This window comes from Lonchura striata, chromosome 19 (genome assembly GCF_046129695.1).
Source record: "Lonchura striata isolate bLonStr1 chromosome 19, bLonStr1.mat, whole genome shotgun sequence".
NCBI lineage: Eukaryota > Metazoa > Chordata > Aves > Passeriformes > Estrildidae > Lonchura > Lonchura striata.
Genome location: NC_134621.1, coordinates 6500324 through 6528259, shown reverse-complemented (window position 1 = coordinate 6528259; position 27936 = coordinate 6500324). Strand labels below are relative to the sequence as shown.

The 27936-nt window shown below is 39.9% G+C and overlaps 1 protein-coding gene across 1 annotated transcript in view; it reads left to right on the top strand.

Annotated features, from left to right (window-relative positions):
- The window catches only part of CA10 (carbonic anhydrase 10), a 184439-nt gene that overhangs the window by 26129 nt on the left and 130374 nt on the right, over positions 1–27936 (top strand). The window contains exon 3 of the mRNA XM_021555308.2: positions 12159–12233. Within this exon, the coding sequence (XP_021410983.1) occupies positions 12159–12233 (75 nt within the window). The remainder of the gene's footprint in view (positions 1–12158; positions 12234–27936) is intronic.

Here is a 27936-nt window from a genome sequence, read left to right as displayed (position 1 = left end):
TCCATAATTATTTCCCATCTCTCGTTTTAGAAGTCATGCGGCCATGGCTGCACTGGGGCTGTGGCTGATCTGTGAGGGAACAGCGGAGCACTGGCCATGGCTGCTCTGGGGCTGTGGCTGATCCGTGATGGAACAGCAGAGCGCCAGCCATGGCTGCACTGGGGCTGTGGCTGATCCATGAGGGAACAGCGGAGCTCCAGCCATGGCTGCTCTGGGGCTGTGGCTGATCCATGATGGAACAGCGGAGCTCCAGCCATGGCTGCTCTGGGGCTGTGGCTGATCCATGAGGGAACAGCGGAGCACCAGCCATGGCTGCTCTGGGGCTGTGGCTGATCTGTGAGGGAACAGCGGAGCGCCAGCCATGGCTGCTCTGGGGCTGTGGCTGATCTGTGAGGGAACAGCGGAGCGCCAGCCATGGCTGCACTGGGGCTGTGGCTGATCTGTGAGGGAACAGCGGAGTGCCAGCCATGGCTGCACTGGGGCTGTGGCTGATCCATGATGGAACAACGGAGCACCAGCCATGGCTGCACTGGGGCTGTGGCTGATCCATGAGGGAACAGCGGAGCTCCAGCCATGGCTGCTCTGGGGCTGTGGCTGATCCATGAGGGAACAGCGGAGCGCCAGCCATGGCTGCTCTGGGGCTGTGGCTGATCCGTGATGGAACAGCGGAGCACCAGCCATGGCTGCACTGGGGCTGTGGCTGATCCGTGAGGGAACAGCGGAGCACCAGCCATGGCTGCTCTGGGGCTGTGGCTGATCTGTGAGGGAACAGCGGAGCGCCAGCCATGGCTGCTCTGGGGCTGTGGCTGATCTGTGAGGGAACAGCGGAGCACCGGCCATGGCTGCTCTGGGGCTGTGGCTGATCCGTGATGGAACAGCGGAGCACTGGCCATGGCTGCTCTGGGGCTGTGGCTGATCTGTGAGGGAACAGCGGAGCGCCAGCCATGGCTGCACTGGGGCTGTGCCCACCCTGGGCAATGCAGCCATGGCCGCAGCTGGGTGAGGCAGCGTCCGCTCCGCTGGGGAAGTGCCTGAGCACCAGGGCTGCCAGGAGCTGCCTCGCGGAAGTGCCAAAACAGGGCACGACTTGTGTGGACAGGGAAGACAGCCAGGGAAGAAGCAGCATCACAGAGAGAAAAGGCAGAAAAGGGAGAAGGGCGAAGCTGACCCTCCAGGCGAGACCCCACTCCATCCAAGGAACACGAAGAAACTGGTTCCCTGCTTGTGTCACAGTTAGCTGGTTTTATTTGCCAAGTCTCCTCCATTTTTTCCTGGGCATCCAGGCATTTTTTTGCCCCACCGGCCAGTGTGGGAGTCACAGCCACATCGTGGGAACTTCCTCTCCCTGGACTGGCTGCCAGACAAAGCCTCCCCAGGGACTGGACTAACAGCACATGTACAGTCTTTACAGGAATTCTTCACCTCATGTGTGGCATATGTTGAGCCATAAATAAAAATCAGATTGGTCCCACTCATATGGTCGGAAAAACATTTTTTTTGACTTGGTGATCTCAGAAAACTCCAGGACATCAAGTTTAAGTGCAGAGGATTTAGGTTGTCCAGTGAGCTGTGAGATGATCTGGATTAGTGCCCTATCAGCCCCAGGATGACTGAAAATCTGAGACTCTGAATCCAGGTCAATATAATCAAAATAATTCTGCCTCCCCTTTGCCATGAGCTTTTGAAGGATGGTGTTGTTTGTCACATTGCTTTTGCTTGGGTGTCAGCCAGGAGAAAAGGACTTTGCCTGTTTCAGGCATGGGCATCAGTTTGTGTTGACTCAAGTTGAGTAAAATTTAATACAAGACCCACAAACTGCCACTCCTAGTTCTGCTGAGTCCTCAAGGGACATTGAAGGCACCTTTTCCCCTTTTTCAGTTATGTCCCTAGTCAAAACCATGGGAAATGGTCATAATAGCATTGCTTAAGCATTCTGAATTCTCTGTGTAATATTAATCTCTTTGAAATGTTTCCATATCATGTTATGCGCTGCAAGATCCCATGTGCTGTAGTATTCTGTGGATTTGAGGCTATGTGTATTTTCTAGGATCAAGCACCTGATACTGATGCCATACCATTATTTTTGAGGTTAATTGGAAGACTTTGAATTTTACCCCTTGAGTCTGCCTAAGCAGTGATGAATGCTTAAATTCTGGACACAATCCTTTCATGGGAAGTCTGGTGAAGAAGTAATTTCTCTTTCCTGAAGTGAGAGATTTGGGAAAACGGGGAAAAAAAGTGCCTGTGGCTGCTAACAGGACAGTCCCCAATTGTTTGTGCTACTCCAACTTTGTGTTTAGAGAGTGCAGAGAGCAGCTGGGGGCAGAAACCCATTGAGACATCGATACTGGTATGTGCTGCTCAGGAAGGAACTTAGTGGTTTCCTTTTAGAGGAAGCCCTATTAATTTAGCATTAATAATGCATTGAACTTTAAAGCCTCAAGGATATCGAGGGCCATTTCTTTGAAGTTGCTGAGTGTCCCAAAACCATTCTGAAATTGATAATTGGTGGGAGTGGAGGGTGTGCAGTGTTATGGAAAGTATGAGCTGCTGTGAAGTTGGTATCACAAGATACCTTGCTGCTTGTTATTGCATTATTTTATAGAGCTTTTCAGATTTTATATCTAGACATAATTAAACAACTCAAGGGAGAGGAATTAACACAGAATAGGCTACTGGGTGTGCTGATGGTCCCATCAGAGACTCGGGGAAACACCAAGACAGCCAAATTGTATTAATGTGGTTTGGGTCCCCTGAAGCCCTGAGTGTGCCATCAGTGACTGAGGTGAAAGATGCTGAATCCCCCATTCCTTGCAATCAATATTATGTTCCAGTTGCTGCTATACAGCTGTAATTTTTTTCCCCAGCAATAATTTAATTGCTTTTATTTCTTACAGTACTTCAGCTCTGGAGGAATTTTGACTCTTGTGCCAGAGAAGAAAGAGAGCAATATCTCCTTCAAAAGTAATGTGAACTCCATAGATATTAATGGTTCCTGAGGAAGCAGAGGCTTACATCCCTAGTTGGTAGTAATTTCTAGGTAAAAGCTTTGGTGTTCTTTCACTCAGAGCTGCTCAGCTTCCCCAGACAGCAATACAGAAGTTCCCTGTCTCCCAGTTGTTTCAGAAGTAAAATTTTGCCAAAGAAGAAAACACAAAGCATGTATTATTTTAAAAAATGAAGCAAATAACATTGTGTAATGCTTCCTTAGTACTCCATAAAGTTCTTGTAGAGGGCACACACCATCTTTTACATTATGTGGTCTCACTCCTGGACACATGTTTTAGTCACATTAAAAGGAAAGCAGCTTTATAGGGATGTTTGATATTCTACAAATTGAGTGAGTGGTGAAGAGTTTAATATCCAGTTGGGTGTTCTTCATCAACATTATTGGGCATTATTCCTGTTTACAGATAACCTTATTTCAACACATTTGATAATATTCAGAGGTCAGAAGAAGTTGTTAAGTAGTTTTATTTCTACCCTCCTCAAAAACCAGCTGCAGGGGACCAGTAGGTGCAACAGTTTGCTTTGTTATAGTGTAAGACCAGATTGTCACTGCTCCCTGCATCCATATCAGCCTGCCTGTGTGAAACTAACCCTTTGGCCAAGGTTTATAATTGGAATATTATCAGAAAACAAAATCACAATGACTAGAAAACGGACAGAATAGTCAAGTCTCTATGCCAGAGCAGAGTTCCAATGGTAGTGCCTTACTTTTGCTCTCAGATGTGATAAAATCAGGTCACATCCACTTTTCTTGTGTTGAATACTGCTTGGAATTCACAGCAGCAGTGAGAGCTTTTACACATGGGAATGGAGGAAGAAGGATTTATGGAATTGGAAGGTATTAACTTAATGAAAGAGCATTTGCATGTTTTCTGAGCAAAATGTTATCCAGAAAAAAAGGAAAAAAGAAAAAAAATCTGGCCTAGCTGATGAAAGCATTTTATTTATTGGTGCCTTTATAATCCTGTGTTTTGTTTTTCCTCCCTCAGCGTATGCTGATGCTCACAGTGTAGGCTGTGAGATTCATAAGCAGGCCAACCTTTCTTGTCCTGTAGCTACTCATCTATAAATGATGCTTTATTTAGTGCCTGAAATGTCTGTTGTTAGGGTCTTTTAATATAAAAAAGGCTGCATAAAATCATCTTAAATACAGCTGCAATTATGTACAGACTTGTTTTAAGCAAACTAAATATTAATTACAGAGGGCTGAATCTTCAGCTTATTGCATCTGCTTAGTTCCCCTACTGCTAGGTCCACTTGTACATGTGTATCCTATTTGCTTTAAGAGGAGTTTGTTGGTGTGGGCCAAAAGCTGGTACTTGTATGACTGAAGGTGTTGAAAGTTATATTTTAAATTAAGTCTGTCTTCCCTCCTCTTTAGGTAACCTACCCTTGGGTTTAACAGTGCACAAAATATCCATGTAAAATTCAGTAATCAGAACTACTTACAAATTACAAAGCAGGTGTTGCATAAGATTGTGGAAGTGGAGTTCAGCAAAAACAGCTAAAATTTTTCTTACAGCTTTTATTTTTATCTTGTTTTAAACTGCCTTGTCCTGTTTTCTGCTGGATTACATTTCTGGTAGGAACTGTAGTCTGTCAGGACTCATGATCTTCTGAACCGCTGCAGGGAAATTCCTCTAATTTTAATCTCTGCCATTAGGCACTACTGTCTTAGATTACTTGTCAGTGACTGATTAAGACACCTTGAGCATGATGAAGCTGCTCAGAGTGAACTGTGGAACTCTGATGGAAAATCAAGTAGCATTAAATAGCTAAAGCAATAGGCTTATGCTGGCTGTAAGAGAAGCAGGATAAGGTTTCTAAGTGAAGATCACACCAGCATCTAATACCATGTAAATACATCTTTCACTTGAAGTGTTCACCATTGTAATCACAGATTTGAGGATTTTTTTTTCTTATAGCAGACCCTCTGCCATTTTTCTGTGAGTTTCCTACTGAAGCATTAGCAATGACTTAATGTGTTACACTAAGTTTATTATGAAACTAATGGCTCATAGTTGCACTGGTTTTATTTTTAATCTCATAACTATGCAGAAGGGGTAACAATGATAAAAATGTTGTCATATATTTACTGCCAGGGCAATAGCAGTCAGGTTATCACAAGCAAGACTTCTATGATGCAAGATGAGATAAACAGAATAATTGATACAGCAATCAGAAGAGCTCAGAACAATAAAATCCAGGTGAAGAAAAATCTTTTCCTAAGTGCTGCAAGCCTGATTCTCCCCTGCTTAGCATTTTTCATCTGTGTGAAGTGGCAGTAAAGTGAATGGAGAATTCTGATCTGGCAGGGTTCTATGCTTGGCTCGGCCTCAGATGTGAATGACATAAATGGTGCCATCAGATAAAAGTGTTTCTATGATTCATGTAAGTATAGAACGTAAATAAGTAATTGTAGAATGTCTTTTTTATATCTTGCAAATAAGCATATTTACTGAGGGGCGTTCTGTATTCGCTGCAGCATTTTATAATATGTCAACGTCAGCACTCCAGCAAGATAAAGACTTCTTGGCACTGCAAATGCTGTGCAGGTATTCCAGCATCTGCATTGTGGTACCTGATATCCAACACAATGCTATCTGATAATTTTAAAATACATTTACTCACCCAGTAATAGCTTTTCTTTTTTGAAACATGAGGCTACTCACTTTAGCCTCTAAGCTAGGAGAGTTATCTACTGACTTTATGGGGCATTGGCACCTTTGCTGTTTGCATTTACTGTGTGTTTTTATGATCCTCTACGATGCTGTTTCCCTGTACGTGGAAGCCACTGGGAAACAAGAATGCACAACAACTTACAGAATTTAGCCTGTAATTTTATGCTCCACAATGAGACATACCTAAAGTAATCTGACAGAATGAAAGCAACACATGTCATATAAGCACCAAATAAATATCCTGTCTCCTCTGCAGCAGCTTTATTGAAAGAGATCTGACAGAATGGGTGTTGTATCAGCAGAGCTACTAATCTCAGATACCAGAGATTGCAGTGCTAGAGGAGGAAACACTGCACAGATGGAGGTCATTCAGTATCCTCGAGCACTTGGACAACTTTGTCATTTTGGACTGTTCCTGTTAATGGCAGAATACAGTGCTGCTGCTAAAAATGGTTGTTGCAGAGCTCCTTTTGCACATAACCTGCAGTGTCTGTTCAGAGTGGCTTGTTTAATTCATGCCTTGGAAAACCAATATTTCCTAGGAAGCAAAAGTCATATTCTGGGTTTTAGTGGTAAAAGCAGGAGCCTCCGAGGTACCACAGGTGGAAGTTATGGGTTTTTTTTTCTTTTTAAGATACTTAACCCTCTTCAGGAATACAGTATTACTTTCTAGACCTTTTGTCTCCTCCTGCCAACAAGAAGCTGCCATGGAGGAGCTGCAATGTTCTGGTAGGACCACAGCAGTGTCAGAGGCCACACAGAGAGACCACGTCTCTTTATGTGGTCCTTGGGTGGGAGGATTGCAGGAAGAGGTACAGTAGTTTAACTGAAATCAGAAGGAGGCTGAGAGAATTTTGCTATTTTCATGTATCACGAGATGGCACATAGGAAGAATCCATTTCCTTGGCAACAATCCTTGAGCCATAAGGTTGAACCTGTTTACTCAGGCACAGAGCCATTCTGTCAGATGGGCATTAATACACCAATTGCAGAGAGCCTGTATTGTATGTGCATCAGGTGTGAGTGTCCCAGATAGGATTCCCAGCAAGGATTGTCCATATGGCTGTTCATTCTAATTTTATTTTCCCTTGTACCATTACTAATCCAGGTATGGGTCTGATTATGTTTCAAAAACAGCGAACAGCTTTTTCCTCCTTTTGTTAGTCCTCTTGCCCACTTGCATAAAACAGATTGGAGTGATGGTTTAGGAGAAGTTTCTGGAAGACAAACTTTCTCCCTGGCCTTACCAGACCTCTTCCTTCTTCATTCAGAGAAATGAGAGTTTTATAAATCTTTTCCCTTTTTAAGTAAAGTCCTTGTAAACTTCATCCAAGTAAATCTTTGGCACCAAGCTGGATTTCACCTGCACTGCAGAGTAGAAATCTGTGTTCAGTCACTCTCTGCATTACCTTTCAGGATGTTTTGCCTGGACTGCTATAAAACACTGAGGTTTCAGGGTTCAGGAAAGAGCACAGCACTGGAGATTGTCACCGAACTGCCCCCTCACAACCCCACCTGCCTTGCCTCTTGGTTTCCTCCATTAATTCAGTTCTCTGTATATCAGCAGTGCTGCGAGCATTGCTTTTGCTCTACCACAGATATAGCTTGGGCACAACATCTTAGTTTGGGATTGTACTTTCTGTGTTTCGTTTTCATGTGAATTGAAGAGATAAGGATCTGATATCTGAGGAATGTGTGGAGTGATGCCAGGTCATGCTCTTGTCTGATAGCTGAAGCAACTGCACTGGCATCCAATTATTTAGTACAGAGCTTTGATAATCTAGTTTTCTTGCTCATTTCATACAGCCTGTTCCATACTAATGAAGCAGATAGGAAGAAATGTCATCAAAATATTTTTTTCCTGCTATTCCTTTTGGAGTTAACCGTTGTAAATATTGGGGTAACACACTGAAGCAGAACTGCAGAGCCAGCATATTTCGATTTTGGTTTAATATAAACTCCAAATAATGGATTTACTTCACTTCTGGACCTGGCATGTATCATTCAGATTGCCCCAGAGTGGGAAAAAGCAATATATTTTTCAATTGTATACATTTTGATGAATGCTGATACTACGCAGCTGCATTTGAAAATACCCATCCTACCCAAATTCTTAGCTTGCTTTTATCTCTATTTTTCTATATGTATATGATTTTTTCAGCTACTTCTAAAATGCATCTGCCTCTTCCTGGCTGAACTGATTTGAGCTGTGTGTCTGACTACGAGATGCACTTTAATGCAATGTAATTTCATGGGAAATTTTAAGTAGAAGAATTATGGCTGTATTTTGTTGGGACTCCTTAGTATCCTCTCCTGCTGCCATTTTGAAATCTTTAAGACCTTCTCCTGCTGAGGACACGAAAGCAAGTATTGAGATAAAAAAAAAAAAAATTGCAGTTCAGACTGGATAGGAACAATTTTCTGCTCATATATTTTGATTGTGCATTGGGATTTGCCATTTTCCAAATGGTTGTACAGTGCGGTCTAGCACAACTAAGCCATACACAGTTGGAGTTCTCCAGGCAATGTTATAAAAACTAAAATATGAGGACAATTTCATCTGCAGACTGTAAAGGGTGCAGAGTGGAACAGTCCCTTCAGTGTAACACATGACTACTCAGTTAATGGAACAACATCAGTCCTGCAAGGAGAAATCTGCATCCCAATGTAGCCCATCCCACTGGCATGGCTGGGTTTTGGTAAGGCAGTGTGTTGGTCCTTCTGTCAGTACATTTCATTATAGTACGTTTAATTAACATAAGTTTTACTTTTGTTTCTGCAATATACAGTCAGTTAAATCATAAATACTGTTTTGTAATCTAACAGAACAGTATGTAATGGTCTTTATCTTGTATCCCTTTTAGCCTGAATTTCACATCCTCTTCATAATTTTTAATGACAGCAACAATTTTTATTACAGTGCTGGAACTTTTCCCAGGGTAGTTGTGTTTTTCATAAATAATATGTGATTTAGAATTTAAACTGCAGCAAAAAGCTGCTAAATCCAGCATCTTCTTTGACTGCAAATTTATGTAAAAAAAAAAAAAAAAAAAAAATTCCCCTAGTGAAAGAGATTGAAAATGTCTTGAAAAGAAAGCAACCTCAAAATCTTTAGGTCAAATGATGCACAAGGTAACTGATCTTTCTGCAGCCCAGAGAGAGTTGCTCTAAATAGGAACATAACAAGCAAACCACAGGTGAAGGCAGAACATATTGGTATATCAGCTCTTCTCTCTTGAAGATCAGCTGAATGTTTTTCTTGCTGTGTGTCTGTGTGCCATTTGAAAATATTTCCAATTAATCGTGACTTTACGTTTTGACCACAAAATTTGCTCAAATTCCCATTGAAAGACAAAGAGAAGTGATGACAAAGAGCAGCAAACGTGACCAATCAAGACCTTTCTGCTCTTGGCTTTTCAGGACTTTGAAGAAATCATTTAGGCAATAAGTCTTATCAGGGGCAAACCTCATAGAAAGCTTAGGCTTTTTGTTGCTACAACCTTCAGAATATTGACCAAAGAAATTTTGTGTTTCTTGTGTTTCTGCACTTGTGTTTCTGCACTGTGCTCCCAAAGCTCTCACACTGTGAAAGAGCTGCATGTCAGAGACACCAGTCACAAGCAAGTTTTTGCCAAGTTACCTGGGTGGCTGAAGAGGGGGGAACAGGCATGGATTCTCCAGAATTTGTGAGTAGAAGAATTATGTGAGAATTTGTGAGTTGAAATATATGAGAAAATCTTTTGCCAAAAAATGGCTCACAAAATGGAATGGAGCAAAATCAAGTGTTACACTGGTGCTGGCTAGCTTTGCTTACTTCTTGCAGTGCAGATTTGCCTGTGGAACAACCAAAAACAAATGTTTAGGTGACCTTAGCCAAGGCGTCAGGCTCGGATATCATATGCCTGTCCAATTCAAACCCAGAAAAGCCTTTTTCAACCTGTCTATTCAGTAAAAGATTGGCCAATACCTATATATTATGATCCCTTGACCAAAAAGCAGGTCAATATTAAATTCATATTAAATCAGGTGAGGTTGCCAGCAGGAGCAATCCTGTAGCTGACTGGGACATTTGGACCAAAGAAATTCATAAAGCACATTCTGAACCCCAAGAATTGGAGATTCTAACAATGGATTTCTCTCTTACGTTTTCAGATAGCAATTGGCAAGAGAATGATCCTCTGAAATACAATGTCAATCCCAATTACTCTGCTTACAGAAACTCGAGTTTTTGGTGTAATTACTCAGATAGTTGGAGTGGACTTTCCAGGCTTGACCAATATCCACGACAATTACCAAAAGGATATTAGTTCATTTGTGGAGATAGGGCTTGAAAAGATATTCCATCACACCTTGACGGTGATCCATACAGAATTGGACAACTTACTGTACTAGCACCTAGTCTTAAGATGGTCATTAAGAAAAATCATAGAGGAAAAAGATTTGTCCATCAATATGAAGAAAATTGTAACAGTGATTTTAGGCCCTGGAAAGCTGTGAAAAGTTTCAGCAGATTTACTTCTATCCCAACTTGCTTCTGCCATGGCATTGAAAGAGTTAGATGGTTAGGTGTTGGCTGAGTAAACAAACCAATGCCACATCCATTGCAATCAGTGATATGCTGACAGATGTCAGTGGTGTTAGACATGCAACCCTTCAAAATAGAGCAGCAGTTGGTTTTCTTTTACTGGCACATGGACATGGTTCGGAGGAATTTGAAGGATTGTGTTGCATGAATCTGTCTGACCATTCTGAATCCATCCACAAAAGTATACAAAAGCTGAAAGATCTAACAGCTCAAATGAAAAGATGGTGAATCGTGGTTAGATGATTTGTTCAAATGATGGAGCTTTACACCTTAGTTAAGGGAACTTTGTAAAATAGGTTTGTATATGTTAGTAGTTTTAGTGGTGGTACTAGTAATAGTACCATATATACTTCTGTGTGTGCAAAAAATGATGGACAACTATCAAAGAAGTTTTTATCACACAAGAGAGAGATGTAGGAAATAAAATCACAGAAAGTTCTCAAGATCTTACAGAGATAGTGGATACAAGTATAGACATATGTGAAGGCTTTGAATTAAGACCTTGGAATGGACAAGACTTACTAGAACCATAAATAGTGACTGCTATCAGATTTTACTTATATCCTTTGAATAGACCAGCTCTTTTATAGCATTAAAAATTGCTGTGGTGTAAAATAGTAATGCTTAAAGCAAATAAGAGAGGTGCCTGAAACAAGCAAAAAGAAATACATATTGTAGATGTAACACAAGGTAGTTAATAAGCAACAAAGTTAAGGGAGTTAAATTATGGTTGTACCGAGAGGGGGGAAATGTGGGAAATAGTAAAGGTAAAAAGACTTTGAGAAAGCTGTAAAAGCAGGCCTTAGAAACAGAAAGAACAGAAAACTTGGATCTAGCTGCAGCTGCAAAGTCTGAAAGCAGAAAAAATTACAATAATACAGTAAGCAAGGACATGAAACAGTAGCTTGAGTTTTAGGCTTGGCTAAAATAGACCTTAAGACTATAGAAAAATATGCTTAGCAAGACAGTAGAAGGTTTTAAGTTTAATAATGAAGTATTGTGTATTGTCAATAGAGAGCATACAAGCAAGCATTGTGTGAAGCAGGTGTACGTGTGCTTTTAGTGATTGGCTGGAACAATTGTCTGTAAGCTTTAGCAATATGCTGTTGGCTAGGAAGTTTTTAAAGTGCTCTGTAACAAATAAATCTTTGGCTGCAGCTGTCAGGATGTGAGCCATTGCCATCTTTCTATTGTCTCAACCATATCATGAGGCTGATGCTGCAATAAAATCTCAAGGAACTTATCCCAGCATTCCCATCCTGTTTGTGAAAAACCACCAACACCGACGAAGAAGATGGAAAAAACCAATTTCCTGCCTCAGCACTGGAACCTGAGCAGTGTTGGGGAATCTGTGCTGTGTCTTTCTGGCCTGGTTTTGGAACTCAAAGCTCGTGGGATGATGTGAAGCAGTGACAGACACAGATATTATTGGCTGTGGCTCACTCTGCCACTTCTTCACATGCAAAGTGAGAGATCATTGGAAAACTCAGAAAAGGAAGGGCAGAAACTGCTTTTCAGTCGGACAACTTGGACTCAGTATTGACTCCTGAGCACTCTTTTTCTCTGTATTTTTAACCCATATTGACCTTATAGGTGGCACAGTAGCCAGTGGTAGTGCTATAAATCCTCATTTTCTACCAGAGCTGCTAAGTTTCATGATCAAATCTTCCAATGCGGAGTATATTTTACTGTGTGGTAAACAGGGACAAAGTTATTCAAGATACATATGCATAGAATGATTCTATGGATTGAATAAAGATCACCTAGGAATTTTAGTCACTATTCTGTAGAGGATAGTACCCTGTTTAAAGTTCCTAAAGTTTAGCTAATTAAATCCTATGTTTGGCCCTAATTTTATAGTTTCTTTGATTATTTCTTTCTAGCTCAACAAAATTCACCAAAAATCCATGAAGGCTGGTGGGCTTATAAGGAGGTGGTCCAGGGAAGCTTTGTTCCTGGTAAGTGTAATTTTCAAATTTTAGACTTCTTTAATTTTTTTTTCACTGGAATTAATATAGTTGGATTTGGGGAAGATATTATGGGTTGATTTGTTTTCATTGCAAAGATTTTTAGTTGACAAGTACTCAACATTACATTATTGTGAAGTGCAGAAAGGTTTCTGTTAATCCATCATCCAAAAACCATGGCTGTTTTTCAGGGCAAAAATCACTTTAATGACATTCCTGGTTTCTCTCAGTAAAACCAACATAATGCTGCTTTGTGAATGCGTAGTTCTGTGTGTAGAAAAGGTAAAGGAACTGAAAAGTATTACTGCTAACTGGATGAAATAATTTATCTGTTGTAGCACTTCTAGGTAGTAGCATTTCTACAATTTTAACTTAGGTTTTAGAGTAGATGAGGACAGGAAGCCACTACATGCAGTTGTCACTGGTTTTTTGTTTAGTAAACAAACTATGAGTGAAAAAACTAAATAACTGGGCTTCATTGTAAATGTAAATTTAGTAGATTTAGTAAATGATAAATAATCAAGAAGCAGCTAAAAGGATTCTGTGCAGTTTCTTTTCAGTGTGGTTGAGATTAATATGCATTAATTGATGTATATTAGCTATATCTTAAAAGGTAAAGTAGTGCTTCAAGTTTTATCATGAATGCATCAAGAAAACTGCTATGTGATCCTTATTTTCTCATAATAGTAGAAAATATTGGCTGTTGTGTGAGCTGTTCCTGAGGATCTGTAGATTTGACCTATCATCATCTACTTGCACTGTTGTGAGAACTGTTACAGCCTGAATGTCATTTGAAATTCCCAAAATGCTGATTGTCTTGTTAAGAAATCTAGTGCAAATGAGATGAAGTATTTCAGCCCACACATTTCTGGCACTGAAATGGTTGTGAAAATCTACAGACCTGGAGCATAATTACATATTGATGTAACATAAAGTAGCTTTTCAAACGTACTTGAGATTGGTTTGGGCTGTCAGAGACATTCCAGTGTATTGTGCCGTTATTAGTTCCTCAAAGTGACAGCAGGGGAAGAAACCTGGAGAATATAATCACCTGATTTCAGCCTTCCTGAGTTGTATAACTCAGGTAGATGCCCAGCAGAAAATGAATGAAAAAAAAATATTGGCTAAACAGGCCTAAATTTAAAGTTACTGAGAAAAATAATATAATTGTCAGAATGTAAAGAAACCTGTGATCAGTTCATGCTTGTGGTGTTCTAGTCTAATGCTGTGAGACATTTAGGCTTAGGAATATCCTTGGAAGATGAATGAGGAAACAGTGATGACTCAGAAACTTCTGGGAAGGAAGACCTTTTAGAGTGATGTGGAGGGACACCTCCTTTCTGAGGGAAACCTGAATAACCAGGGTGTTGAATAGCTGACTAACCCAGCACACATTCTCAAGAACTGGTCCAGAAAGTTGTAATGAACAGCACTGAATCAACCTTGAAGAAAGCAAAGGGAATTTGGGTGTATGTTTCTTTCAAATTCAACTCTGCAACATGCAATGTCAGCCTCAGCAGAAGAGAAAAATCCCATGAGACTTTACAGTTCAAACAACTGATTTTGTCTCCTAGATTTGGGAGCCTTTGAAAACCATATTTAAAGTCTTTCAAGGCTGCATTTGTGGCTGTGCTCTCAGACTAACACATTATAAAGGAGCTGTTGGTGCATATTAAGTTTATCTGTGTTGGTGGCAGTCCTGCATCAGATCTCACGTGAGATGCTAATTAGCACCTGAGAGGTGAGAGCTGCCAGGCAGACTGAGGAGCTGTTGCTGGAGCTGCTGATGTGCACTGAAGCAAACAGCTACAGCCATCTGCCAGGATGTTTTCTTCCCACAGCTGCTCATCCTGACCCAGGGCTGGAAGTGAACACCCCCAAAGATATTAGAAAGGAGTGTTTGTCCAACAGCCTGTCACTGCAGTTCAGACCTGGCATCTCAGCTGATATGAGTGACATGAATCCAGCTGCTTGGGGAAGCAGCCACAAATGCAGAGATGATTAATTAGGGGCAATGTAATTGTAAAACACTCCAGGAGGAGTTGCTGTGGTTTGTCTATCACAGCTTTAGCTGGGTGAATACTTTTCACCCACTTCAAAGTAAAGTCACTGTCACTCTTTGAACTCTTACTTCTTCCATGGAGAGCTGTGTAAGAATGCAGTTAGGAGTGTATCACAATATGCCTGGTTTAGAATGTGCCATTCCTAAGTTTTTCTGTTTAGTCTGTTTTGGAAGCATTTAAGCCAAGTCCTAAAAACACACTGGATCCTGTACAGATTTGCCATTGAACAGTTCATAAAATCAAGCCATATTTCATTATGTTCCCCAAATCCAGACTCCCTATATTCTCAGATAGATTTTATAAAAAAATAACTTAAATTCCCTTCTAATGTCCGTCTGGACACAGGTTTTTTCCTGCTATAAGCCACCGAGCTGCAGTCAGTGATGTGTATCTCACAGAAGGGAAGGATGTAGGCAGAGATGAGGTACAAGATCCCTCACAGTGTGTTGCCCACGTTCACTTCTTTCAGGGCTCCAAGGGAAGGCAGCATTGAGAGCTGGCAGATTCTCTCAGCCCAGGAACTGTGGCTCAGGTCTGTCTTGGTGCCTACCCTTGAAAGAGAGATGCAGAGTTCTCAAGTGCAGGAGGGAAAGTTCATCCAGGCTGGATTTGTGTATCTGCTGCTGGAGCAGAAAATACTCTCCATCTCTCACCTGTTCTACAAGCAAAGAATTGCTCTTATGATTTAAATCATGTAGGCAAACAAAGAAGAAAGTAAGTAGAACTTTAAAATGTTAATTGAATGTAAATTAGCTTCCAAATTAAACTTCAGGGAATGTTCAAGAATGAAGAAGGAATACTTTCCTTTATGCATGGTGATTTGCATAATAATAAAAAATTATATTATTACAAATGCTTACTATATAGACTTTTTCCAGTGTGGAATATCAAAGTAGTTCTTGATGGGTTAAAACACCTTTAAATAACCTTTTTCATGTCTTTTCTTTGGCTGTGACTATGAATATTTGGTATCGCTGAAGTGATGCAAGCAATTTCCAGGTGACCAAGACACTCATATTCCAAATTCATTGGTAACCTTGTTGTTTCTTCAAATAGATGTGTATAACCTTTGATAATCTTTGTGATTGAATTGATTATTTTCATACTGGTCCTGTTTTTTCATACCATTATGAAAGTGGGCTTTGATAAGCATAAAATATAAAGGTTGTTAAATCTAATTTGTGATCACAGAGCACACTTGGCAAACCTCCTTCCTGTTGTGGAAACTCTGGACTATGTGATAATACAAGCACATAAGTGTTTTGTTCCCAGGGAAGACATTGTCTTTGGGCCCCCCTACTGAATTATACTAAATCTAAAGTTACTTTATAGGGTGCTAGTGTCAGCCTCAGCTAACAGGAGGAAATCCATCAAATAATGAGTGAACAATGCTGAGGGAGCAAATTATGTTTTCCTTCCTTGTAATAAATGCTGTAAATGGACTCTAATTCCAGATAAAGGATCCATTAGGATTCATTATTGGCCACAGATCACCAGTCAAAGCCCACCTTTTTCCTTGAGGTTCTGAGATGGGAAATCCCTTGTTCATGGTTCCTTCACAACTTATTTTACACTAAAAGGGAAAAGACTGCTGGAGTTCTGTGATGCTGTTCCTGCCTTTTGCAAGAATCCTGTTGGGATTATACCCTAACCTTGACCAGCTGGCAACGCTCTACTGGTTCAAAACATGGGCACTGGTTGGGAAGCACTGAGAAACTGCCTGCAAAGAGCTGCATGAATTTCATAACAATTTACAAAGGAGAAGTCTGAAACAATCGACAAGCGTGATCATGAGTGCCAAAACCTCATTTTAAACTTCTTGCTTTTGTTATGGCCCACAGAGGCAGTTCTAGTGTCCCTGGTTTGTCCTGACTGGGCTTCAAATTTATTTTATTACAGCTTTGAGCTTTTTTTAAAATTAGAAATATCTTTATGTACATGTTCAAAAATAGCCTTTCATGGGCAGGTCACTGTAAGAACCACAAACTGTTTGTCCATGGCTTGAAACTGAGTGATGAAAAACTTAAAACCCACACATTTGTTAAACTTTCAGTTCTCACTTTGTGCCACCCTGCAGTCACAGAGGGGTCAGTGTCATACACTGAGATGGTGATCACTTTGTGTGGCTGCCTGAACAGCAAAAACCAAACCTGCTGATTACTACTCCTGCACTGCTCACTTTTCTAACTATAACATCTCTCCTGGTCTTATTTTGAAACTTCAGGAGGCTGCAATATCACTCACCATCTGGTGCATTTTGCTTATCAGTGAAAACAGTGGTGCTGTCTGAGCTACAGCAGTATTTTAAACAGTCTGCACACTGTTTCAAAAATCATGCAGTCTGCTGCTGCCTCCGAGGAATTAACCAGCTATATATAATTATTTATTGGAACAATAATAGCAGTTTTTCTTTTAGAAAGTAATATTTTGGAACAGTTCATTTCTTCAGGGTGATAGAACATAGATACTGGAAATCATTCACTTACTGATTTGAACTTTGGTTAGTATATATAATATGTCAGCTTTGGTTGTCAGTTAAAGACAGCTTGAAGGAAATCTATTTCATAACAGATATTTTCCTGGTTTCTCACTTCCTTTGGTAATTCTGCAAAAATGGACTGTTTACAAATCACGCAGCTAGAAAGGATACTAGATTTAAAAACATTTTTATGTGGGAGTTAAGTATTATACAACATATATAATACAGCATGGACTTTTTCCCGGTTACAACACCTGATGGAACTGTGATTTGGTTCCCACTTGGCCAAGCCCCTGTTCTCACTTGACCAAGGAGCTTGGGACTGGGGATCACCCTTTACAGGTGCTTTTGTTGCCACCATGAAACTCAAAAAGTTGCTGTGTTCAGATCCTTCCCACTCCTTTGAACACCCATCTATGCAGTCCTTTCTAAAAGGACCTTTTCAATAAAGTTACTGTTTTACATACAGCCTGTAAATACAGCCATTTTGCAAACAGATCTCTAAATGCTGTTTTTCCCTCTAATTTAGTCCTTCCATTAAAGGAAAAAAAAAAGTTTTAGGGAGCTAGCAAAGTGAACTAACAGCAGTAAAGAGCTCTGGAAACCTAAAATTTTAAACCTTCACAAACTTGTGACTGAAACACAGTTCTTTGCTAATGGGATCTCAGATCCCTAATTATCTTAGCTGTGGCTTTTCCTCCTCAGTTACAATTTGTATCCACGAAAGGAAAATTTCATGTAGCAGATGTATCCTGGCCCTTGCTTTGTTATCCTGACGTGACCAAATGATTCAAATTGTCTTCTTGCCTGTTCCTAGTCCCACTACAAAGGTCAAGCTTTGCCTTGTTGTAACCAACACATGAAGTGCCAGGTTGGACCTTGCTGTGCCACCAGCTGTCCAGGGCCTGTCCTGCTGCACCCGCAGGCTCCCCTGCCAGGACCTGAGCAGTGTCCCTCTTTTGCTTCAGGAAACTGCAAATAAGGAAAACCTTGAAGGCAGTGCCTTGCAGATCCTTGTCCATTATTGTCCCTCACACTTGCTGCTAGGTTAGATAACATTCTTGGTGTAGGAGTACTCCAGATACTTTCTGATGAAGTTGAAAATCCTCTTTCCCACTGTCCTGAAGGCAGATAGTTACCTTGCAGTGACACTAAATATGGATTATAAGCACAAAGAACAATTAAGTACCAGGATTTTTTTGTACAACTGTAGCTCCCAAAACCTGCATGGATGATGGCTTCTAGCTGGGAAGAAGTTCAAGAGGTAAAAACTATTTGGGCATATATTCAGAGAGCAGTATCCAAAACGTGCTGTCCTACACACTGTGTGTTTACGGTCTCTACAAAACCTTGAAGTGAAAAGCCAGCAAGCCACCTGTGTGCTCTTAGAAGGGTTCATCATTACATGATGAGCACATCCTCTTAAGCTTTTGCTTTAGAAAAGAAGGATCATCCCTGTGCACTGCCTTAGCTGGACTAGCAAAAATTGGGGTTTGGGATAAAAAGGGTAAGACTAGTATTAGGAATCTTTCTTTTTTTAGGTTCTTCACTGTGACCTGAAAGCAAGGGAAGGAATCTCAAGGATAAACACTGGTGTATACAGGAAAGGGGGTGTAGCTGGATGATCTTTAAGGTCATTTCCAACCCAAAGCATTCTGTGATATTCTTGACAATCTGAGTATAAAAGCAGTTGGAACAGTGGTCTGTGACTAAGTCATTAATAACTGAAAGCTCATAGCTACTTACTTGGAAGGATTATTCAGGAAAGTTCTAAGGGCCAAAAGCAAGGCTTCTGTACAGTGCTGGATGTATGTATTGATATATTAAAAAAAATTTATCTTACCTTACAACTTGACAGGCTAATCTTCGCAGGGTGTCTAAGAAGTTCTTGACATCTTTGGCACTGGACATTTTAGTGGTAACCATGACTTAGAGGAGTAGAATTGAAGCACAAAGAAATCTGATAGAAGAATTAATTGCTGCTCAGATACACAGGGACCTTTTTAAGCTAATAATTCAAGCTGCAAATTAGTAGACATCTGCCACAGTTCCTTATGTAAGGAGGGGACTTGGAGCTCTGGCTGTTAATTACCATGTAGTAGTAGTTTTCTTGTGGGTGTGCATGTGTTTTTGTACAAAACAGTAGCAATCATCACTTCCTACATAAAAACCGTCTTTATAGATTTTTCATGGTATAGTGTAAAAGTTAGTGTCCTTTGGAGAAAGAAGTCACTGAGAATAATAAGGAATAATATTTTTTTGTGCTAAAAGTGTTCTTCCCTAGTGGAATGTAATTGGACTTAATCAGAGAAGGGTTACAGTGCTCCAGCTTATGTTTGCTTGGGTACTTCTGCCATAAATCTGTGTAGGATGAGATAGAACTGGAAGGGATTGCAAAATAACATGGAAACAGGGATAATGAGTGGCATTAAGATGTTGCCCACTGCTACTCCTGTCATTATCCCACTTATAAAAATTACTCTTCTAAAATACCTTGATGAAGAATTTCAGGAGTACTACAGTTACAGTTGTGACTGTCAGATAGGAATTCAGCTTCTCTTTCAGTGAGACTGTTCACATCAGGATATTATAGTGACTTCAGGAAGATGATTCTGATTACACTGGTGATGGACCCAGCACCAATGGGGACTTTATATAAACACAGTGTGCAGCTTTTAATTTGTACATATCATTAGTGCAAGTTAGTGTAGAATTTGCCACATCATACGGAGGAAAATATGGTCACTACAGCTACACCCTCATCTGTGGTTAAAATAAAGATCACACCACTGCTCTGTGCATGGTTACACTGAGTAACTCTGCCTGTTGGTTATTGTCACTGAAGCTTCACTGGTACTAACAAAAAACGTCTCTGACAAATCCTGTCCCCTTCTTAATTAAAAAATCAAAAAGAAAAGGAAATTAGACGGTTACCTAAAGGTGGATACATCCTATGGTATGCAAGTACTTTCCTAATAGACAGCTATGAATTTACTTGTAAATATGGATTCACAGGGTTATTTGATCACAGCATTTCTTCAGTAACCTGCTGACTTTATTTCTGAAAGTCCATGAATGTGTATGTGTAGGATTCCTCAGACTCCTCAAATACAGAATTGCTGGAGACTTGATAGTCTCCAACTGCTCATTTGTACTTAGTGAAAATTTCCTCCTATCATAACACCTCTCTGAAAAGGTGACTTTTTAATTCACTCAACCGTGAACATTGAACATACTCAGGAGTAAAAATCCATGCTCACCATGAGGTTGTGGAATTATTATTTGGATAAGTTTACATGCTGTTACTTACACAGATGAAAATACAGATATTCTATACCATTCTATACCATCAGCCCATCATCCCATATCTGGGCACATACTATTTGTGGTCTGTGAAAGATTTATCCTCTCAGAACTCACCACAAAATAGTCACCTACTTAATGCATTTCTGGATACCTGCTGCCCCTGTGAGCTGTAAATTGCATTATTATGGTTAATGACTCTGCCCAAAAAAGGAACCTCCCCGAATAGTATGGATTTTTTTTTTTTCCCTAGCACTGAAAATATTACTTAAAATTGTCACCTTTTACCTTTCTGAATAGAGGCTGATTTTATATTAGGGCACTTGTTCATTTTTTATTTATAAAACATATCCAAAAAATGCATCAGTGTTTCCAGACCAAGAAGTCTCCAACTTTATAGCCAGGACATAAACCCTGAAAATAGCAGCATAACATCATAATGGGAAACCTGACAGGTCGTTAACTACAGCAGTGCAAGTGGCGTGTCTGTAATTCACAAGTGCTTGTAGACAACAGCCTGGCCTGCAGCCTTCCAGAGCCTGTATGACTGATAAAAATACTCGGGGATGGAGCACAAAATAACCAGGTCACACTGGAAGTTGTTCATTTGACACCAGAGCACGTAACAGATGTTCTACCCCAACACAGAGGTGGTTCTTTAGCACCCTTTTATGACCTCCTCTAATTTATTCTTCCTGTGTCTTTAATCTATGAGTTTGTCGTGAGGCTTTAGGTGAAGAATGAAGGTCTTTATTCAGAGAGGTCATTTTACAAATATTAAATGAGATGCAGAATAAATGGAAAAATGGATAGGCTGAGTTCAAGACAGCAGTTGGAGGCTGGGAGAGAATCATGCAGCCAGTTTAGATATGCCTGTGCCATCAGGCTGGTCTGCCTGGCGTCCCTGTGCCATTGATTAAAGAAGAGAAAAATGTTCCTGCGTGCTTTGGCTAACTGCATGAAGCAGAAGAGAAGCAGCAGGATGGGCACTGAGGGCCTGGCACCTCTTGCACAGACATTTACCAGAGTTGCCACTGCATTAGAGCCGAGGAATGCTATAAATTATTATCTGCAGTGACATTTTGGCACTATCTCATACTAGAACTTCAGAGGCAAAGCAGGAAGGAGGGTGGATAAGTCCAGGCCAAGGAACAGCCCCATTCCACAGCAACTTGTTCCACTTCAAAATGAAACCCAAAGGCTGAAAGTACTTGCAGCAAAACAATGACATTTCAATCGATAGTTGAAGAGATCAGATTTTTCCTCCTTGCTTATGAAATTGGTCAAGTTGGGTTTAGTTGAGTCTCTGAAATCCAGGCATCGTGGTTCCTACACTAGAATAATTAGGATACAAGTCTGGTTGAAGTAGTTGCTACAAAAGCAAGAGCTGCTGCCAGTTTAAAAATCCTAGGTTATTACTTCTGTCTGAAAATAGGTCACACTGGAAACAGTGGGATTTGCTTGTTGAGACAAATGCTACAGCCCTTTAATAAAGGCCATCAGACACTGATTCTTTAAAAAAAAATTAAAAATCAATATTTACAAGATTATATTCCCTTTACAATGGTTTTATTTAAAACCATCTATCTCCAAGTTTTTTAACTGCAGTGAAATTATTTATTTCCACAGCTGTGCAGTGAGCCTCCACCTCTTTTGTCCTAGAGTGTTCACACTGCAATTCTGTTAATAATGTGCTTTTTGAGGAAATCACATTTTCATACTTTATCCTTTGCTTCTCATGGAGGAGAGGTGCTGAATGGGAGGATTAAACTTATGCATTGGGGTAGTGCTGGTGTTACCACAGCAGTAACAGGTATGGGATGAACAGGATGCTCAGCTGTGAGAGGAGCTGCTCCTCCAAATCTCAGTCAGGTGCAGTTAAAGCCATATCAGGCTGCAGCTGGGAGTGATAGCTAATTCCCAGCTTTAGTCCCAATTTAGAACTGTGGGATTTAGCTGTTCTGTATGACTCATAATACAGCATATGACATTGGAGAGAACATCTCAGATTATGGAGTCAACTCAGTATTTCCAAACTGGGCTACATAGGACATGGCTACAGAATTCCCTTTCACGAGTGTATGTCAGGGCATTTCCCAGAGGGAGTTCATATTCCATTTTGCTTTTTCTATCCTGCAGTTGGGCATCTTCAAATGGCTTTTCTTCCTTCACATTAGACTTTCCTAAAATAAAGAACAAATTACTAAAGTCTAATAGGCTATGGCTGAAACACTTATATTGCATGACCTTGGCAGGCTCTATTATCCACACACTGACATCTTCAGAATTACTTAATATTTTAATGCGCATTTAAAATTGGTTAACAGGAGTATAAATTAAACTAATAGCGAAACTAGTCTCTCAAGGCTTTATTGCTCATTGTAATTTTATGTTTATGGGCTCACTGCTTGGTGGCAGGACTTGTGTTGTTTTAGTTTTAGAGAGTGCAGTAGGGAGAAGGTGGTGCCTCACCCAGAGCCTGGTGAAACCAATGGAAGTCCTGCCATTTAACTGTCTAAGGGCAATGGTCATGTCATTCTCACTCCCACAGACTTGGATTTACTTTCCCAGTTAAGAATATTGTCCAGAGAAAATTCATATTTAGATAGAATTTTAAATACTTTCTCTCAACTTATTTTACATGATTCTTCATGCAACTCCTGTGCCTGGTTTAGTAAACAAAGAGTAACCAAGAGGGGAAAAAAAGGTGAAAATTACGTATTTGTTGAGCTGTGACATAAAAGTTGTGTGTTGAAGCAGCTGCTCCTCTTACCCTTAATAAGCACCTTTTTCCCATGAGAAAGTGCATACCAAAGATCATCTGCAGCCATAAAAATCCATGTGAGTCTGCTTCATTTAAGCAGCCCAGAACACTGGACTATGGAGGCTGTGTGGTATTTGTGAGAGTGTCCAAGATAAAAGAGCAAGAAACATCTGCTCTGCCATTTCTTTGAGTGATTGGTTAGTCTCCTAATCACTGTGGCTCCATAGTTTGATCCTAAACTTGTACACTGAAAAAACATATAAATACTGGTATGTGCTCAATAAAGTGATTCTGTTGACTTAAAACAGGGTCTGTGTTTTTTCCACTCACTACACTGTGTGTAGAGGTATGACAATTCCTACACCTCTCACAGAAACCACAATGGAATTCTGAAAGGCCAGAGGAAAAGTACTAATTAAAGTGGCAAAAATTTCATTGAATTAAAAGACATGAAGCTCTTCTCCTGTCTATTCACAGGTTTGTCTGCCTTACCATTATTTGTCCTTTGTTGCTGATTCTGTAACTAGTCTTTTCACAGCCTTCTCTCAATTAATACATTAATAAATTACATATGGGCAGGGTCAGATATTTGCTTAAGGAAGTAATCACTGTAGAAGATGACTCAGAAACTCTCCCGGCTTGTTACATCAAGTCATTAATATTTACAGTTATTGGTATCTGTTTCTCATAATTAACACTTTTCATTTGCATAGTTTTTTGCATTAAAACTGTGCCTAAAACACCATTAGATTGTAAACATAAAGACATGAAGGAGCTCCAGAATGTGAATATTATAAAATACAGAAGAAAAAGAAACTTTCTTGGTTTCACATACAATACATTTAAATTTAGAAAGTGTGGATTGAAATAAGGGATTTTTTTTTTTTTTTCTGTCAGTTCTCACTTTCAGAACTGGTTTAGTGTAGCAGCATGAGTAGATGGTGAATTGCCACTACCTTCCTGAAAACATCTCCACTGGCAGGCGTTCAGGCAGGCACATGAACAGCACACTGTCTACACACACCACGGATAGCTCAGCAAACAAAAAGCAGGAAGGGTCTTCTATTTGGCATTCCAGCAGGGTTTCTTGAAGCCAAGGGAGTCCAGGGATAGAAAACAGGGAACAAAAGAGGGTCCAGGTTTTATAGGGATCAATGATCTGCGGGCATGGGGGTGGTACATAGGCGGGGCAAAGGGCAAGAACCTGTTCTCTTAGGTGTTGAAAGTGGGGTAAAAAACCTGAAGAATCAGTTAACCCCCCACCTCCTAAACCCTGCCACAAATGGAAATCCAGAGAAATGTAAATGGCTTTAAAGAACTATAGGCAGCAGAAATGGGTTCAAGTGAAAGATACTATTGTTTCTTGCCTGCTTTTAGAAGGATTTCTGGTAAACTTTTTCTAATGTGCCCTTCAGGAAGCTGTTACTGAGATAACTGGCATTTAATTTTCAATTTCCTTCTTGACCTTGTTCTGCAACATTTTGCATCAGTTTTCATGCATAATGTACATTTCAGCTACTCAGTACATAATAGTGATGCTGGGCAGACATATTTACATTGAGGATTTTGTGGTGCATGCTGATCCTAATTGGAGGAGAGGGGATTCTGAGGTTGCAGGCTTTTAAATACAAAGCTCTTGGAATAATGTCAGCTGGCTTTAGTAAGAAAATGTTTTCACAAGTGTTTTAAAGATGTGTCTTTGCTTACTAAGCACACATCTTACAGTTTTCCTAAATTGCATTAAGATCTACCTCTGAGAGGAACATGGCACTAAATCCTGTACCATGTCCTGTCTGCAGACTTCACCCCTGTAGGACTGGGCAGAGGGGTGCACTGGGTTCTTCCTTGAATTCCACACACTTTTATACACTAAAATGTTGTCAGCAACTCTGCCTTTTGCCATACCTGGGCAGAGAGAGGCAGTGAACCTTTCTGTCTTGTGTCAGTAAAACAAAGCTCCACTTTCCCTCCAAATGTCCCACTCTGTGGCTTGACATATTTGCTTTTACAGCCAGAATATGCAGTCAAAAACAGTGCACTGGGCATTCCAGCCCAGAACATGCTCTTCTATGGTTATGCCAAAGCTCCTACTGATGTGACTTCTAAAACTGTCTTGAACTTCACAGGAGTCCTCCATACTGTAGTGTTAAATATGCAGGAAATAGGTATTTTAGGAAAGTGATTTTTATTTAAAGCAGGAGTTTAGCAAATAGAACCAGATTCAAGTGTCCTTATTCAGAGACTCGAAATTTGGTGTGTGTTTCCACTCCTTAATTTGCCTCTTCACTTTGTGACATATTTTAAGAGAAGTCAGGATGATACTGTGCCTCACCTCTGTATAGCTGTGGGTAATCTTGTCACAGAACCACTTGATTTTCCATTCTGTCCCTGCCAATACTTCACAAGAAAGTAACTTAAATACAGAGAGAATTTCATACCATGAATGGACAGAATTGCAGATACATAGAGAATTTCACATTATGAATGGACATAATCCCAACTATATTTACATCTCCTCACTGGCTGTCTGAGCTAATGCCCAGATTTGTTCATTGTCAGAGTATGAATTCACCAGAAGCTTAACAGAAATGATGAAATTTTAGCATTTTCATGAGCTCAGTTGGATATTTCATCCTTTAAACCCCACTGCTTCAACTGCTTTGCCTGCAGAGCTCCATAAAACCACCTGCTCCAAAGAGCAAGCAGAAATTCCTGTATCTTTAGGCATTGCACTAATAAATGATCAAATTCTGCTTCCTATATTTGCAACCAAAACCTCCAAACAGACCTAGCCATTGTGTAGTGCACACCAAAACACCAACAGCCAGAGAAGAAAATCACAATATTACATTTCACCAGCCTCTGACACCTTAATGTCATTGTCCTCTTCATGCTGATATTGTTTTGGGTTTTTCAAGCCTCTTTTTTAAAACCATCTTTCTTCCCTTATGGCTCTCCAGTTGAGCTTCATACAGACGCATTTATATTTGTATATATACCTACAACTACAGAGAATTTTCACATTTAAGATTGAAATGTTTGATATACAAAACATTTATCTACAGCATCTATGCCTTCTGTAATACCAGGAAACAATATATGTGTGGTAAAAATTAATCTAATGGTTGAAGAACAGGAAATATGAATTATTTTACAAGAGAGAAATTAATTAGTGGAATTTTATGATGTGTGAAGATGGATAAAGTGCTCCTTGAATGCCAAAGTCTTTGCATGAAGATGCACAAATAATTTTGGGTTGGATTTTTATTTTTTCAATTGCTTTTATGAATTGAAACAACTATTGGGATGCAAAACATTTTGGAAGTCTGTCTCTTTATTTTTTCATTTTTAGTGGTTTTTAACATTAAATATTTTTTGTGGACATGTGACTGATAAGATTTGGGCTTTTAAAAATCAGTTTTCTAGATAAAAGCCACAGGAAATCAGGATATAAGGTTTAATTCCAAATTAGTATCAGCCAGCGAATATTGGGAAAAGCCTATTGTATTATTTGTAGATGCAGAAGGTGGATCAACTTGGTAGTTTCCAATGACTCTCTGACTTTTTTACCCCATTTCTTATTGTTCCTCAAGAATTTTTACTCTGCTTTTTTTTTTTTTTTATTTTACCACCCCAGGTACTACACTGTACACAATGCTCAGCTCTAGTTTCTTCATACACCTTTAGAATACTCTTGTTATTATTTTAAATAGCTTGTACCCTGTCATTTGCAAATAATATAGAGTATTTTTTTCCAAACCAATGTTTCCAGTGATAGCTGAACTGGGGATTTGGGCTTATTTTAAATTTCAAATACAATACCAATCATTGAACCCTCAGACCAGCCTGATTATACTTTCACTTACAAAAAATACATCCCAGTTTAACACATGTGAAATTTTTTCTAGTATGGAATCTACTGCAGGTCATGAATTTGATAAAAGATCATAGGAGTTTGGGTATTTCATTCCCTCATTTATGGCCTGGTGAACGTGCAGTGTTTTGTGCAGACACAGAAAGCTACTGGGGCCAATCAGCAAAGGAAGAGGATGTTTGGAATAGAGGAACAACATTTCCAAATTGTGCAATGTATAGCAGCAGAAGAGTTTCACTCTGATTTAGCAATGCCACTTAGCACGTGCTCAATCCAGCATCTTTTCCAGTTGCAGTATCTAAAGTTAGGAATGTGCTTCAAGGAGGAACAGCAACCCACAACCAAGCTTAGGTTTAGACTTAGCTCTCATTGCAAGGTCCATGAGCAGTGGTTTTATCCAGAATTGGTTTTTGCTTTGACCAAAATAAATGCAAAATTCTATTTCATAAAAACAGTGAGACCATAATTCTTCAACAAAACTGGCAGCTGAATCCAAGAACATATGTCCAATTTACTGTGTGGGCAAGGCATTTCTACATACTTCTAAAAATAAGTTGTTGTGTGTATTTTCTGAAGGTGGGAGTGACCTTCTGGAGATACTTGAGCTTTTAGGAATCATCTTCAACAGGAAATGAATCACCTACTGAGTTCACCGTGTTCTGTAGGTATTTCTTGTTCTAAATTTAGTGTCTCCAGGACTGAGCCACTTCTCACCATTTTTACCTCAGATCTGCCTCAGTATAAAGGGTGTAGAGAATAATCTGGGTGTGTGGAATTGCTTCCACAACCAAAATTATAGTAATGAGGTAAAAAGTTAAAATTTGATCAGGAAGAATTACAAAATGTGTTTGTAGGTACACATTATGTGTAATTATGTAAGACTGGTATGTAGCTCCTGTTCGAATCTCCATTTTTATAAGTTTTTATAATTAATTGAATAAAATGAAGTAAGATTTCCTTGTTATAAAGCATCCCAAAGCATGTCAGTCTTAAAGCAATAACCAACATCCTCCATGTTTGAGGTTTTAGTTCCTCAGCTCTGCGCAGTATTGCCATTCAGTGTTAAATGTTACTGTAAACAAACAATAGGGAACCTCAAGGTTATTTTTTGCTTCAAGAAAGAAGAGGGTGCCATTTCTCTTTACTAGATAAAGTTCTGTTTAACTGAGAGAACAGAAAGGTAACAGAAAAGTCGTATGTTCGCAAGGAAC